This window comes from Paralichthys olivaceus, chromosome 16 (genome assembly GCF_024713975.1).
Source record: "Paralichthys olivaceus isolate ysfri-2021 chromosome 16, ASM2471397v2, whole genome shotgun sequence".
In the NCBI taxonomy this organism is placed as follows: Eukaryota; Metazoa; Chordata; class Actinopteri; order Pleuronectiformes; family Paralichthyidae; genus Paralichthys; species Paralichthys olivaceus.
Window position 1 is genome coordinate 3086550 of NC_091108.1, and position 15745 is coordinate 3102294.

A 15745-nucleotide genomic window follows, 5' to 3' on the forward strand; every position below is an offset into this window, starting at 1 on the left:
TTGTACATAACAACAGCCTGGGGGAGAGATTCCAGCTTCTATTGTCCTGATGGAGAGGACAGCAGCTCATCCTGCGTTTATCATCTCCCATGCAGCCACAGACTGAGTAGATATTAGCTCGGCCTTATCAGCGGGAGCCACAAAGGGCCGAGGCTGAAGTGGAACGGATGCTGAGGGGGAAAAGCTCCTCGGGGGGGGGGTCGGCTAATGATTGTCCCCCCCTGACAGAGCCTGACACTGGGCCTGGGGCGCGGCCGACACAGCCTCTCTGTGGAGGACAGAAACGGGCGACGGAGAAAGCTGCCCGTGTAATTTCAATGCTAATAGAAGAATTTTCTCATCATGTGAAGAGTTCGCAGAGTCTGTGACATCCAGGCTGGTTGATTGTTATTCAGATTGGAGGAAGTGGTTTGAAAATGAGGCTGATGGTTGCAAGGTCACTGGATCAGACTGACGGTTTATCAGTCTCAGCCCCTGCTGGACGCTAATTGATTGTAGATCAAACCGAAGGATGCATATTGTGCTTTATTGACTATTTGACTGTCAATAGAATCATAATTTACAAAATGAGCCTCATGCTGTATTGAAGGAGACTTGAAACTGTTACCGCGTCTCCCCCACCTGCAGTGAAGACGATTCCAACTCAGATCTAACGTCGTGTCCGATGACAACAATCCTCTCAGCTTGTGTTTCCTAGAAGGAAAGAATCTCATCAGCTGTGGTGGTCTGTGGTCTGAAACATGTCAACCTGTGGTCGCTGACATGAAACAGAGTCTGAGCGTCTGCAGGAGGCTGCACCGCATGTCACTTGTTTGCTGTGGTTCTATATCTGATCTCTGTATGTTATTTCACACATGTCTGCTTCCCTGAGTGTTGTGATGGGCGGCGTGCCTGCCGCCACCCGGCTGAGGAGGTCGCCGGCTCTGGCTTTAAGCAGATAACTGTTCCTCGGAGCAGCTGGCATTTGGAGGTTTTGAAATCTTAAAACCAATCAGAGTTTCCAGCAGAGGCAATCCTAAAGCCTGGCGGAGAGCTGAGGTCCCTGAAATGCATCCGCAGAGAGATATCTAACGTTCTTTATGCATTTTCCTAAAAGCAGATATCTCTCTGGGGATCTGATGCAGCTGGGTAGTCAAACTGTGATATCAGAGGCCAAGGAACAGCAGGGAAAACATGAAAAGATATTTACATATCAGAATAAAGAAACTATTTTTCTCTCTTCCAAATACTTTGCCCTCTCATATATGATGTGAGTGATAAAATAACTTATTATCAAGGTTAAACCCAGACCAGACATCAAATCAGATCCATTTCTGAGAGAAATACTTTTGCTTGAAGCATCCACAAAATTTAACTTTGGGCTTTGCATCAATGTGATTTGGCTGAAATTTGCAAAGGAGCAAATTGTTGCAAGATGTTTGTCTGCAGCTTCTTCAACGAGGTTTGTAGATTTTAAATCGTGTAGCCAGCTCTGGAAATCACAGCCGAGATCTCTGTTGATAAAACTATTAGATGTTGCTGTCAAAAGTCTTGTTAGTTTTCTCTCTGATTCACATTCGTGAATTTTGGTTTTTGAATTGAATTTCACAATTTGAAGACCGAAAAAGTTCCCTAATGTTAAAAGAGAACTTAAAACATCCGTGTCCATCAATATACAGCTGTTTTAAGGGTTGGAGGTGTGAGCTGGAGCTGAGAGAGGTGGGTTTATATAAAGATACCTATACGGCTTTTTTCCTCTTCTTCTTGTTTTCTTTTTCCTGGATGCTGATGTTAAATCCACCAACAAGAACAGATGAGCTTTGATTTTCATTACTGCTTTGGCCACAAACTGCACGCAGAGCCCCTCGAGGCGGACGGTGTGAACTTCACCTTTGAGCGATTAACGATTGATTAATGTTGTGGCAGAAAGGGCAGCTGCTTTCATTCTGCTCCATTATCTAACTCTTATTTTCAAACCCCAGATCCACCCTCAATGACTCATGTCGAGCGAGCACCTCCATTTGAAACTGACTCCTGCCGGGGAACCATATTCCATCGTCCATCTTTATAAACAGTCATATTCCCATTCCCTTGCTGAGTTAGTTTCTCTATTTACAACACATTTAAAATAGTGATAACCATCCTTGAACCATTTTATAATCTGTATATCCTGTGGATTGTCTCACAGTCTGTTGTGATTAACAAGAGCCAGTTTGTATTTATATTTTCTCAAGTTAGAGACAATACAAGTTATTACAGCACATTAATTGTTATTTTGATATTATAATTAAAATTATTATTAATAATAAATGAGTGTCACCAGTTGTTTAAAAAAAAAAATGCTGTTCCCTGTGTTGACCTGTAGAGGGCGTGGGTTTCCTCACCGGAAAGAGGAAGAGTCATGTGACATTTAACAGGAAGTAAATAAAGTTCCCGCGCAGAGGAGCCTGTGCAGAGACGCTGTCACGTTCACGTTTCGAAGATGGACGAACTTTATTTAGATAATATCGACGAATATGTCAACGACCACGATAAGATCGTAAGTGAATTCTTCTTCTCTCGTGCTGACGCTGCTGTTCCGGAGCTAACGTGAGCTAATGTCCACCTCCCTGCGGGGAGCTGTTGATGTGCGGTCCCAAAACTCCCTGTTTAACGTTTGCTTGTCTTTTTAGGCCGATGAATGTATGACTACGATTAAAAAGCAAACTTTATACCGTTTGTATGTGTGTTTTAAATAATTCGGCTTAGCAATCATCTTGATGTTAGTTCTTAATTTGTATAAAATCTCAGTTATAGCTGTTGTACTCTGTTACTGTCGTTAGCTGCTAACTGTTGTTTGCATTGTGTTTATTATGAATTTAACGAACGATGATCGGACTATAGTTAAATGTTGAAATGTTTCTGACGCATTCAATGTGATGTGATGGACACAAACACGTCAGCTCGGTGGGTTCAGGACAAACTGCACAGAAAAGGTTATTGTGGTAAATGAAAGTCGAACAGTGTTTGACCACTCATGTGAAATCATTCACCATGAAGAGGTTTGTTTCAGGTTCGATTCTCGGGTCACATGATTCCTGTTTAACCGGGAGAAAACTGCGCTGTCAAACGTCCAAACTAAAGTTAACTTCACCTCATCGTGTTTTCTCCTGGTGTCCCTAATAATGTGGTTAACAGACTGGGCTCTGTGTTTACCAGGTGACCTATAAATGGCTCAGTCTAACACTTGGAGTCCATGTCAACACAGCAAAACAGTGAGTTTCCTCTGAAGGATTTTAATTATAAAACTAAATACGATGAATAAGACAGATTTTTAAAACTCCAGTTTTTTGTTTGTGTTGTGCATTTATTCTGAAAAACTGTAACTGACTCAGTTTCCCTTCTTCATCTTATACTTGTACTATGAATGATATATGTATATATTTAAATTCCTAATAGAAATAACCTGCCAACCTTCCTGTGTAATATCAGCAACACTAAGAACACAAGGATTCAGTAACGCTTGGTAAAGAGTATTTTATTATACAGATAAATATGCACTGATATTTCCTGTCTCTCTCCACTGTAATTATCTTAATGGATAAATCAGCGCAGCTCAAATTTTAAAGTATTGAGGAATTCAGTGTAATGTCACCTAAAGTCATTAGAAATATTGTAGAGTAATAAAATGATGCAAACCTGAGTCTTTTCTTCAGAATGCTCTTCCACTACCTGGATCACAAGAGGAAGGAGAGTTCAGCTCAGCTTCATGCCACATATCTTGTGTCGGGGAAGTTCGTGGACAACGGCCAAACAGTGAGTCACATTGTTTTCATCTTTATACGAAAATACCAAACCTCTGTATTGATTGAGTTTTTTTATTTTTTATTGATGCTGTGTCTGTTTTTCAGAGCCACAAGGTGTCGGTTGTCAGAGAGGACAAACTGGAAGGTGTGTGGAGATTGTTTCCTGCAGTATCGTTACTTTTCTGCTTTTAGTTCTGATGCAGCAAAAGTAGAGTGATAATATTTTTCTGAGTAACCGTGATTTAACTCTGCTCTCTTGTGTACTTAGACCATGATAGCATGAGTCAGGATATCTGTTTCCATGGCGATTATTCAGGGTTTTAAAAGTGTCTAACCTCTGTTGTTGTTGTTTTGTTACAGACACTAAAGCCAAGATGAGCCTGATCGTCAGTGTCCATGTCTACAGTGTCCAGAAAGCTCTACTGAAAGACAGCGGCCCCCTCTACAGTGTGGACTATGATGCTGTGAAGGACAATTTCAGCAACTGCAGCAAGTACGTTCATCATATTGTTTCTTGAATTAACCAGGATACTTTACAAAGGCAGGGACAGTCTGGACATTAGTTTTATGATTCTTCCAAGACTGTGAAGTGACAAGTTGTGTGTTTACAAATATGTAGCTGAGTCTTTATTTTCTGTTGGTTTGCAGATACAGTGCGATCCACTGCAGCAGTGCAGGGCCCACGTCTTCTCTGGAGAGCAGAGAAATACAGCGGGCTCCCACACCAGAGCCTGTGGCGAAAAAACCTGGCCTGAACGGAGAGGCTAGTCTGGCTTCAAAACCCTCCACCAAACCGCCAAAGGGCATCATGGGAATGTTTGCAAATAAAACCACTCCCAAGAACCAGGACAAAGAGGTTAAGTCGGAACAGATAGAAGATGCTCCTGCGGTATGGCTTTGAGTCCTTCGGTGTAAATACAGTTCTCGAAAAAAGAAACAACCAAAGGAGAAGAAGGATACTAATCAAGGTTTATAATTGTGTTTTAAATTTTAGGTTGTCGCCCCTAAAAGCAAACCAGCCGCCAAAGCAAATCCAATGACAAACTTCTTCGGGAATCAGACAGCAAGTGAGTAATATTCAGTAATGTTCTCAGTGCTTTTTTACTCCACATTTCTTTGACTTTATTTGTATTAAACATAGATTCTGTTGCATTTATTAAGTTCGCTGCCTTTATACTGTTTGATTTCTGCTTCCAACATCTTCCACCATAGGTCTGAAGTTATATCCGCTGCTGTTTTCAGTTCTCTGTGTGTCACAGGACTTCATTCGATGTCTGTTTTCTACAGAGAAACCAGACAAAGCTGTGAAGGAGGAAGAAGCGGCTCAGTCGACCTGCGAAGCCGAGCAGCGACATCAGAGTTCCCAACCTGAGGAAAAACAGGTCGCTGCACAGTCGCCGCCAAAAGACTCAAAGAAAGACGCGAAGAAAGACACGAAGAAAGACTCCAGGAGGTTTGTGCTCGTTTTTATTTTCATGAGGTAGATCTGTAGAAATATTTATAAAAAATAATCAAACTCTAACAATCTTGTTCCATGTAATCGGACTAAAACAAGTTAGAAACACTAATAGACTTCTTTCATGCAGAAATGTCAAGGTATCATAAAAAAGTGTTTAATGTTTGTTGAAACAATGAGAAACTTGATTCTTGGTAAAAAAAACAAAAAAAAACAGGCTTTTTATTTATCTTCAGCAAAACCAAGCGAATTGAGGATTCTGACAGCGAGGAGGAAAAAATGGAGAAGAAAAAGAGGCGAAGGATTAAAAAACCTGAACCGGACAGCAGCGATGAAGATGGTGAGCTTTGACCTCATACTTATTTCTGTTCAGTCATTTTTTTATTTTAAAAACATAATTGAACAATTCAACTCCAAAATGTAATTCTGGAATTAAAAAACAAATTGGAATGAAGAAGTAAACATTCGTGTTTGACTTTATATCTATAATTTCATCATCAGTGACAGTTCGGGAAGATATAGTTTCGTTAATTCATATTGTAAATTCAGAATATTCAAGATCTTGAAAAAGGGAGACTTATGAAATAAATAAATAAATCTTTTCAAGTTTAATTTCAGAAAACTAACCTTTCGTTCTCGTGTCCAGTCATTCCAGATTCTCCACAGCCGATGGAAACAAAAGAACGGTCGCCTAGTCCTAAACAGGAGGTCGAGTGTGTCTCACATTCACGTGTAAGTTTTTAAAATCATTTATCAAGTCCATGTTTTCCTCTAATCGTCTTTTCTCTCTGTACTTAACTCTGGATGATTAATGTGGATGTTTTCATGTTTATTCTAAAGCCGAGTCTCCCTGGAATGAAAATAAGGAAGAGGAGACGAGTCCTGAAATCTAAAACCTTTGTAGACGATGAAGGATGCATTGGTACGATGAGTGTTTCCTTTCCTAATCCCTTCATGTGTTTAAGATACTGTATATTCTTAGTTATCTAGAGAGTCACAGTGAAATTAGGTTTATGACTATTAGTTATTACTTACTTATAAACTTCTTAAGTCAACGTCTTCTGACTGGATTAAATGTGTTGAAAAAAAATTTTAAAAATATATTTTCATTTATCATTTGGTTCATAAAACACACAGAACATCAAATTAGTTTTCAGATTACTGCTATAGATTCTTCACATAAAATATATGAAGGAAATAGATAATTACTTTATGAACTAAATAGTTCATTAATTGTAGTAAAATTATAATAAAAGTAAAAATATAAGTATGAATCAGAATCAGAATACCTTCATTGTCCCACAAATAACCATTCTATTGTAATTTCTACATCTTTACTTTACACCTGTTGTATTTAGTTTTATTTAAATGTACCTAATGTCTACATGTGTGTGAGTAGGATTTAACAGACTACAGCAAACACCTTTTTAGTTTAGTCCAATATAAAAAAAAAAAAATGTTACAACAAATGACATAATTTAACTTCAAGCACTTTTATTGAAGGTTTATCACTTTGGTTAATTTTGTCTTGTTTAATAAATCAGTTTTTTTATTTTATTTCTTCCACAGTGACAGAGAAAGGCTACGAGAGTGAGTCGTACTCTGAGTCAGAAGACGACTTTAAGGCCACCAAACAAGCTGCGAGGAATCCCATCCCAGCAAAACTCCCAGCGAGTAACAGAGAGGACCAGAAGAAGAAGAAAATATCTGCGAACGCAAATAAAGGATCTAAACAAGCGTCCATTATGGGATTTTTCCAAAAGAAATGAGAGAAGACGGAGTCAGAACCTTTGTTCGGTACAAAGACACAACAAACACAGACTGTCGGGATCTTAGCTGACTCTCAACTGTTACACGTTACGTAGTCGTGTCCAGTTCAAGTTTTTGAATTTTACCATTATCAGTTTAAAATGTGAATAAATATTGATGGAAACTAAACACGTGTTCAAAGAGAAATTTCATTTTCAAATGACGTGCAGGCTGTAGTGTTTAGTTCGGTGTTTGTTTGTTTGTTAGCAGGATAATGTAAAAAGTACAGGACAGATTTCCATGAAACCTGATGGAAGACAGTGATCTGGCTCAGGGACGAACCCGATACATTGGGTGCTCATTGGTTCTATGAGAAACAGACATATTTAAATAAATGTCTTCCTCATATCCAGTCCTCAGCTTAAGATCATTTCTTCAAATCCCTTTTATGAACAGTCTGAGATGTTATCAACGAAAACACAAAAATTAAAAAACATTAAAATCTTAAATGTTCTATCTGTGTTGAGTTGTTCCAATGCAGCTGTTAAGCTGTCACAGCAGATGACCTCAGTTCAACAGTCACTTCCTCCTCTCTCAGTTTTCCATCTTCAGTCTGGCAGGTTGGAGCTCCGGCCGGACGACAGAGCACCGACAGACGCTGGGAAAAAGAAACAGACGAGTTTGGTGCAGGTTCTCAGCTCTTTGGTTAGATTTTTAGATCATTGTAGGTTAGATTTTTTTTCTTTCGGCTCTGGTGTCTATTTTTCTCCTGTGACGTATGAACCAAAACTCCCCGGTGAGTTCTCACCTGTGTGAAGCTTCCAGGTGTGACACACATCAGTCCAGCTGCCCACAGAGGCACCATGAGAACAGACGACAGAGTCATGGCCCATCCCAGCGTGTACGCCCAGTCAGGGTAAGTGTAGCTGTCGTTAAACTTCAGGTGTTTGTAATCGACCAGGTACAGGACGAAGGAAATCTGCGGAGAACAGGGACGTGAATCAGTAATAAAAGGAATCGTCAGCAGCCAGCGAGGACAGACTTTCTTTCTGACTCACCGCTGACAGCAGAGGAATCAGGTACTTCCAGCACAGTTTGAAGAAAATGAACGGCCTCTGCCCCGTCATGTCCTTGATGGCGTCGTTGAAGCGGTCAGCACCTGATGGAAGTTCAGATCATTTTCACATGCAAAAAATATTTGAATCAAACTGCAAAAGACCACAAAACAGTTCAACTTGCTCCCTTTGGCAACTTCAGATATTATAATCAAACCTCTATTTCTTTAAAACTTCAGTTTTTAACTTTTATACATTCATCTGAAAAACCTTGATATATTCAAACTACTGAAGGAATGACGGAGTACCACAAGGAAGTATTCTAGGCCCTCCTCTATTTTCCTTATATTTTATGGTCCTGCTGGACAACATTGCATTCACTTACTCAATGTAAACTAGAATGCACTTAATAGAGAGAGGACTTCTGCCAAGGCCCAACCAGTCCCCTTAAACTCATCAAGCTGCATCAGATTGAACACACTGAGCGATATCACGCCCCTAAATATGACAGATTTGTTTTTAAACCATGATCTTTGAATTATTCTCTCAGAAATCTAAAAAGATGTAAAAAAAAAAAAACCCACCTTAGATCACAATGTTAAAGAAAATTGATAAAAACATTCCTGGTAGTTTTTGCATTATCCTTCTGACAAACAAACAAACAAGGGTAAAAACACGACTTCCTTGTCGGAGGTAAAATTTGTATTAAGTTAATTTATAATTGATTTTTACTCACCAAAAATCCAGGCCATCGCCAGGCACTGAACTACAGCCATGAAGTCCTGACAGGCTCTGGTGCAGCCGTAATAATCGATCAGCTGGAATACATAAATACCTCCCTGTAGAACAAAGACAACTGAATAGACTTCATTTTGGAGAAACATTTATAACCAATGTGTTTTAAAGTTAAATCCTGTTTTTATGTCAATATTTCTTTACCTCAGTGACGAAGGTCAGATGTAAGAGGAAGAAGGACAAACAGATGACGAGGACAAAGACCTCGTGTCTCCCTCGAGCGTGAAACAGCTTCGGAAACAAGTCGCTCACGGAGGTGATGACGCTCTCCACCGTCACGAACTGCAGGGGGGGGAAATGCGCTAACGCTGTGATTTCTGTGGGTGATTTTTAAGTGTCATCATCTACCTCATGGGAGGTGCAGCAATCTTACATGTGTGTCGACAGTCAACAGGATGAGCATCAGGAAAAAGCAGACGGTCCACAGCTGTGGCAAAGGCATCATAGCTGTTGCTTGTGGGTAAGCGATGAAGGCCAAACCTGGACCTGTGGACCAGGAGGAAATGAGAGAGTCGATACTTTCTGTTTGGGTAAACGGGAACTTTTCTAAGGGCTTCATTGTGTTGTCGATACAGGGAGCAGCAGCCTTTCTGTTTAAATATTGAAAATTAATTAATTAATTTTGTTGCCACAGAAAATCAATGGCACCAGCATCAGCACCAGATGAAGACTGCAGCTGCTTCCTCTTCTTTTTCTTCTTCCTTTCAAACCAGTCACTTTGGTTTGGAATAAACTGAAAGGTCAGACCCAATGAGGCAGTTTTGACATTTGCGTTACCTGATTCGGCCACTTTGTCGACGGTGACACCATGTTTTTGAGCCATGAATCCAAGAACAGAGAAGACGACGAATCCAGCAACAAAACTGGTCACACTGTTCAGCAGACAGAGCCAGAAACAATCCCTAAAGAGATCCAACACACAAGAGGCCATTTTTTATTGTTGTTGCTCAGACAAACAGGATAGAAAAATAATCATGTGATGTCTAACACTCACTTGTAACAGTTGTTGTTGTAGTTACAGTAGCTGCCCAGGACATTGAGAGTCCCTATCGTCAGGCTGTAGGAGAAGAATATTTGAGATCCTGCCTCGAGCCACACCTGTAAAAACACACGTCTGTAACTCTACTGCTGATTGAAGTTTGTATTTTTAATGATGTTACTGGTATTTCTTTAAGTTAAGTCAAGTCAGATTTATTCTTGTAGCACAATAAAAAAAAACAGGTCAAATACAAAGGAGATAATTATGAGACACAATCATCAGGCAGATTTTACGCTGTGTTCCTCTTTAGTAACACCCAAGTCGTTCCAAAGTTAGCATCATATCAAAGTGGTCACCTCAAGGTTAGCCAGCTTCTTCACATCTGGATACAGGTAATAGTAGATCCCATCCCAAGCTCCAGGTAGAGTGAGGCCTCTGATGAGCAGTATAAAGAGCATCAAGTATGGGAACGTAGCCGTGAAGTATGCAACCTGAACACAGACGGACATTTTAAATATCATCTGGAATAACTCTTAGGGTTTTAAAATATCTCAAAATATTTCCACTGACCTTCCCAGAGGATCTGATGCCTTTCCAAATACTGAAGTAGCACAACACCCAGCTGACCAGAAGACACAGAGCCAGCTCCCATCTGACGCTGCCCAGCTCCTCGATACCTCCAGACATGCCCAACACCCGCCGTCTGACAGGAAGGGGAATTGTTTAAAAATGTACTTATTAAAAATACTAGTATAATGTAAATTTGGTTGATTTTTCACTAAACCCAACTCTATTATTATTGGACCCTGGCACAAAACATGAATAAAAACCTTAATTCAATCAAAACAATAATAAAAGTCCTCATTGGGCTCAGTCCCATCCAAGAACATTTGTCTCAAAACTGTCCAGTTACCAACAGCAAGACTAAGGCTGGGTGATAAAATAATAACAATATTTATCACAAAATCATTTTTATAAATAGCAATAGAACAGAAGTTCAGTATATATTGATATATTGCTTATACATTGTGTAATCATGGTGAGGAGGAATAACACATAATGTGTTTTAGTGTTCTACCTCAAATTTGAAACTGTTTTTCTTTCTCTGCCCATAAAGAGAGAAAAGAGTTTATAACCACAACCTTCACTCAAGTGCGTCTGTAAAATAATGATTTGATATTAATATTTCATAAAAAATGATCAGTGATCAGTTTCCAAACATTTGATAATGACCTCGGGGTAAATCAAACCATCTCACTTTTAATCAGCACAGAGTCATTGTCAAAGCATGAAAAGTGATCAGGGATCAATTAGAAACTCACTCCCAGAACTCAGTCGCAGAAGAGGTGGTGTTGTTCAGATTTTCTGTCACATTCGATGAATTGGAAAACTGAAGACTGAGACAGTTTGCTGGGAACAAAGAAAGATTTCATCAAGAGAAATGTGAGAGTTAATCTGGGACAATTTACCCTGATATCTCCCTAAAACATTAAACATACACATGTTTTAAACACAGCAGACGTTTGTATGAAATAAAGCTCTTTATGCATTGGGGGGGTAATGTCCAATGGGTGCAGGACACAGGTATGGGTGGGCGGGCAGTGTCCTCGAGCTCCAAGATGCCACAGGGCTAAATGCCTGACTGGAGAATTCTAACCAGCAGCTCACAGGTGTGTCACATAACACCAATGTCCCAGATTACCCAATGTTTGTGATAAAAAGTCTGAACGGACCTGTGTTCCAGTGGTTGTCACAGCTGGCCCACGGGAGCTGAGATCTGAACGAGAACACCAGGTAGAAAAGAGCCCAGACTTGGACCAAAACGTAGCTGAAGTCATAAAGCTTCATCATGAAATATCCATATCCAACCCCTGGAATAAAAATCAAACACGTGGTTCAAGTTTAGCTGTTCTGACGGTTTAATACCGTTTTGCATTGACTCCAATCTTACCTTGTGCCAGTGGACACAGTTTCCTCCAGCAGGTGATGAATCCCTCCTGCGTGTACTGACCCATCGCAGTCTCCAGTAGAAACAGAGGTATCCCACACACAACAGCTAACACACAGTACGGCAGCAGAAAGGCCCCTGCAGTGAACACAGAGACGTGTTGTGGAACTCACTCATCTCTCAACCACAAACGATTACAGTTGTATTTTGTAGTTATTCACCTCCACCGTTCTTGTAGCAGAGGTAAGGAAATCTCCAAACGTTGCCCAAACCGACCACATTTCCAGCAACGACCAGAATATATTCAGCTTTACTGGCCCACTGTCCTCTGTCTCCATCAGCCCTCTGATTCTCTCGCTTCCTTTTTTCTCTGTTCATCTCGAACCACAGTCGAGCAGCTTGATGGTGGTGTCAGGGACCAGGTGCTGAGCTGATGGCTGCAACAGTTTGTTTCCTGAATTGACAGACCTATGAACATGCTGTTCTGAGGAACAAACCAGTTTTACAAGTATATAGCAGTATCTTGCTGTGTGTAGAGAGACCAGCTCATCAACTGGATCAAAGATGGAGGTTTATTATACTTTCAAATTGAGCAATGCAAACTTTTGCTGATGATGTGGTTAAAGAAAGGTTTGTTCATTTGTTATCTTATCTGTTGAAGTCCACTTCACATCTCGATAGCCCCCAATAAATCAAGTGGTCAGAAAATAAGAAATGAGCCGGTGTCTGTCGTCCTCGCAGGACTGTAAGAACACAACCAATCATTTTATTCGGACCAAATGAAATGAGTGGTGGCTGTAACTTATCGACCTGCCTGCCTGTTCTCTCACTGCAAGCCAGAGAGACAAACACATAGTTAGTGAGTGAGTCCCAAAAAAAGTTGTCAGTCAATGAACGCTCATGTGTTTTGGGCGCTGTTCCAGGATTACCAAGCGTAGCTTTAAGTAGAGACAACACTGATGCTCGGACAAAGGCAACATGGATCTGAACAATAATGTCAGGATGTCGAGATGCTGCTTTAATCATCTTTTTAAAAAAAGTCCTATTTAAACATTTGTACTTAATTTGAAGAATTTACCTACAGGTATTCCTGACATATTATCATTACAATGGGGCGATGAACCTGAAAACATTATGCCTCCAGATATTAACTGTGACTGGTGCTGAGGCATAAATACCAATGTTACACACTAGAGAAAAGAAAAAACAATTACCATGACTCCTTCAATGAAAACTGAGACAACTTTGAAAGTGAGAAGTAACGAGGCCTAATGATAGAAATGTATTTGGGACTTTTCAGGTAAACTCGCTGCAGAAGTCGTTCCACGGTCATCTCCTCCTCTCCCTTTTTTCTGCTCTGCTGGGCAGACGAACAAGATGAGTGAGAAAGTTGAAACACTACTTTTACTCTTATGTCGCTCACATTTCTGACCCCTCAGTGACAGTACAGTGACTTATCTTCCTTGAACTGAAACAAAGGCTGTGAATGACCAAAAAAATAAAGTCCTGCGATAAAACGTTTCCAAACATACTCCTTCTAGTCGCTGAATGATCCCTATCAGAATATATCCAGTTTTACTGTCCTTTTCAAAACAAAGTGCAAAGGTTTCCATCTTTGCTGCTTTTGATAGCAAACATAATATGATAATATAAACATTCATTTGACTTCACTCTGCCCTCATGTTACAGCAGCAGATTACAAAACCAGTGATTCCGGTGTGAAGGACTGATGTTGGGTCAGCTACATCACCTGGGCCTTTAAAAGCTTCTTAAAAGGATTTCGATCATATTCAATGACATGATAATACTTTTTTAGACTTTATTTTTTGGATAATGAATGATTTAAACTAATAAATACTTTTCCTGCTTTTCTTCATATTTCTAAACACTGACAAAGCTTTACACACGGTGTAGATGAACATGTTTGTTTCCTCCAAACAAATCCATGCCTGCAGCCTAATGCATTAACAATGAAAGTACATCAACACGCTATACAACATCATAATAACTAAGACACAGCTGTCAACTAATAGGCTTAGATGGATGCTGAGCCCTTTAGTACACAGTTAGGATTCATGTGTGAGGGGGTCTGAAATAAACAGCTCAGTATGATCAGTTTATGATTCAGTGTGGACTCTCGTTCCAAAGCGAAATGTGAAAAGAAGCTTCAGTATGAAACGAGAACGACACTCGGAGAGCACGTACCTCTGCCGAGGCTGATTGTCCCTGTATCACCATATTACACATTGAGCTCAGAATACATGTATGCACACATACATATCTATATCATTATCTGGATCCACACCCACTTTAATTTGTTCATAGATTTCAGCACTTGACACATGCCTGCATTATTCCTTCACAAGCATTTGAAAAAAACTAAATACCTCTCTTTCACAACATTAAAAACATGTGTCAATCTGTCAAATAGTTTTTGTTTAATCCTGCTCACAAACAATCAAACACACATTTAAACCTACAAACATTGACAGGGGTTAAAACATAACCGGCTCATATTTCTGTTTCCTTCTGTTATACCAGACCCATATAAGCTGAACAGGAGACAATGTGGTCTCAGCTCCACACCCTCTCGCTCCCTGAACACACAAGTGGGCCAGTAGAACTGGTATCTAAGAGCCGTAAGCTCTGAAAAAGGATAGCCCTCTGTGTTTCGGGGAGTGGCCAGAAAATGTGTTCAGCCACTTGTGGTTTGCTTCAGCTTTTTGCACCATTATAGCATCTGTGGAGTGAGGTCAGACATTATGCATTTTGATATAGGAGGTCCCACAGCTGCAGCTCCACAGCAGAACAGCCTTAAAGACAGCTGACTCACAGGCTACACTTATATCCTCATTTGGGCGTAACTACCGCCCCAGTGTTGACAATATTTTCCTCACAGTCCCAGTAAGGCCTCATAGACAAATCATGTCTCCCACACTGTACAGCGTGTTAAACGTGTGTTTTTTTTTTTTACGTCAGCACATTTAATGGAAACTTCAACTCCTCTTGTGTTAAACTTCATATTTTCCAGTAATCCAGCGAAGCAGATTTAATGTACTTGAGAACCCATGGGATCTTCATTTGGAAATATATACAACAATAAAAGCATGAGAAAACTTCTCCAACTCAAGCAGCTATAGCATTAAAAAGCACCTCACACATTAATGCAATAATAATATATATTTATTTTTATTTCATTGCATTAAATGGGAAGAAGCTACTTATTTGTGTGTGTTTGTTTTGTTAGTTCTTCTCTCTGTATAAATATTAAGAACGCTTATCATTTCATTTCATCTCCTTTTCAATGCGGCTTCACTAATTCAGGCAGTTTGAGGTTCAATGTATCCTGGATTAAGTTATATTGAAAACAATCTATCTATCTGTCTGTCTGTCTATCTTAATGATACAGTATATAATTATATTTATACATGTTAATGATTCGTCTCTACCAACACATTGTTATAATCTTTGTGTTAATGTTAGATTTCTATAATGATATTTATACAGGTTGAGGATTTGTGTTTATATATAATGTTAGATTTCATGATATTTATACATGTTGAGGATTTGTGTTTATATATAATGTTAGATTTCATGATATTTATACAGGTTGAGGATTTGTGTTTATATATAATGTTAGATTTCATGATATTTATACATGTTGAGGATTTGTGTTTATATATAATGTTAGATGTCATGATATTTATACAGGTTGAGGATTTGTGTTTATATATAATGTTAGATTTCATGATATTTATACAGGTTGAGGATTTGTGTTTATATATAATGTTAGATTTCATGATATTTATACATGTTGAGGATTTGTGTTTATATATAATGTTAGATGTCATGATATTTATACAGGTTGAGGATTTGTGTTTATATATAATGTTAGATTTCATGATATTTATACAGGTTGAGGATTTGTGTTTATATATAATGTTAGATTTCTATAATGATATTTATACAGGTTGAGGATTTGTGTTTATATATAATGTT

At 39.3% G+C, this 15745-nt stretch overlaps 2 protein-coding genes across 2 annotated transcripts; one reads left to right on the forward strand and one right to left on the reverse strand.

Annotated features, from left to right (window-relative positions):
* Nucleotides 1-2362: 2362 nt before the first annotated feature.
* pold3 (polymerase (DNA-directed), delta 3, accessory subunit) lies at nucleotides 2363-7158 on the forward strand. The gene is made up of 12 exons (XM_020111426.2): nucleotides 2363-2518; nucleotides 3178-3233; nucleotides 3675-3774; nucleotides 3870-3909; nucleotides 4125-4257; nucleotides 4413-4653; nucleotides 4759-4831; nucleotides 5052-5217; nucleotides 5457-5560; nucleotides 5867-5952; nucleotides 6061-6142; nucleotides 6790-7158. Exons 1-12 carry the CDS (start codon nucleotides 2462-2464, stop codon nucleotides 6987-6989), a joined length of 1338 nt encoding a protein of 445 aa, XP_019966985.2. The 5' UTR covers nucleotides 2363-2461; the 3' UTR covers nucleotides 6990-7158.
* Nucleotides 6789-12226, reverse strand: LOC109645770 (sodium- and chloride-dependent GABA transporter 3-like). The gene is made up of 14 exons (XM_020111416.2): nucleotides 11968-12226; nucleotides 11750-11884; nucleotides 11532-11669; nucleotides 11121-11208; nucleotides 10369-10501; nucleotides 10155-10289; nucleotides 9814-9917; nucleotides 9597-9721; nucleotides 9193-9305; nucleotides 8964-9101; nucleotides 8761-8863; nucleotides 8028-8128; nucleotides 7778-7948; nucleotides 6789-7627 (listed from the first exon to the last, which is right to left on the reverse strand). Exons 1-14 carry the CDS (start codon nucleotides 12122-12124, stop codon nucleotides 7514-7516), a joined length of 1755 nt encoding a protein of 584 aa, XP_019966975.1. The 5' UTR covers nucleotides 12125-12226; the 3' UTR covers nucleotides 6789-7513.
* Nucleotides 12227-15745: the final 3519 nt, after the last annotated feature.

Excerpts from the sequence above, each read along its gene's own strand:
- pold3 (XM_020111426.2), top strand. The coding sequence starts at position 2,462 with ATGGACGAACTTTATTTAGATAATATCGACGAATATGTCAACGACCAC. Across the intron at positions 4,832-5,051 it reads CTTCGGGAATCAGACAGCAA|AGAAACCAGACAAAGCTGTG; the intron begins GTGAGTAATATT and ends TGTTTTCTACAG. Across the intron at positions 5,953-6,060 it reads AGTGTGTCTCACATTCACGT|CCGAGTCTCCCTGGAATGAA; the intron begins GTAAGTTTTTAA and ends TTTATTCTAAAG.
- LOC109645770 (XM_020111416.2), bottom strand. The coding sequence starts at position 12,124 with ATGAACAGAGAAAAAAGGAAGCGAGAGAATCAGAGGGCTGATGGAGAC. Across the intron at positions 11,885-11,967 it reads CTGCTACAAGAACGGTGGAG|GGGCCTTTCTGCTGCCGTAC; the intron begins GTGAATAACTAC and ends TGTTCACTGCAG. Across the intron at positions 11,670-11,749 it reads ACTGTGTCCACTGGCACAAG|GGGTTGGATATGGATATTTC; the intron begins GTAAGATTGGAG and ends TTTTTATTCCAG.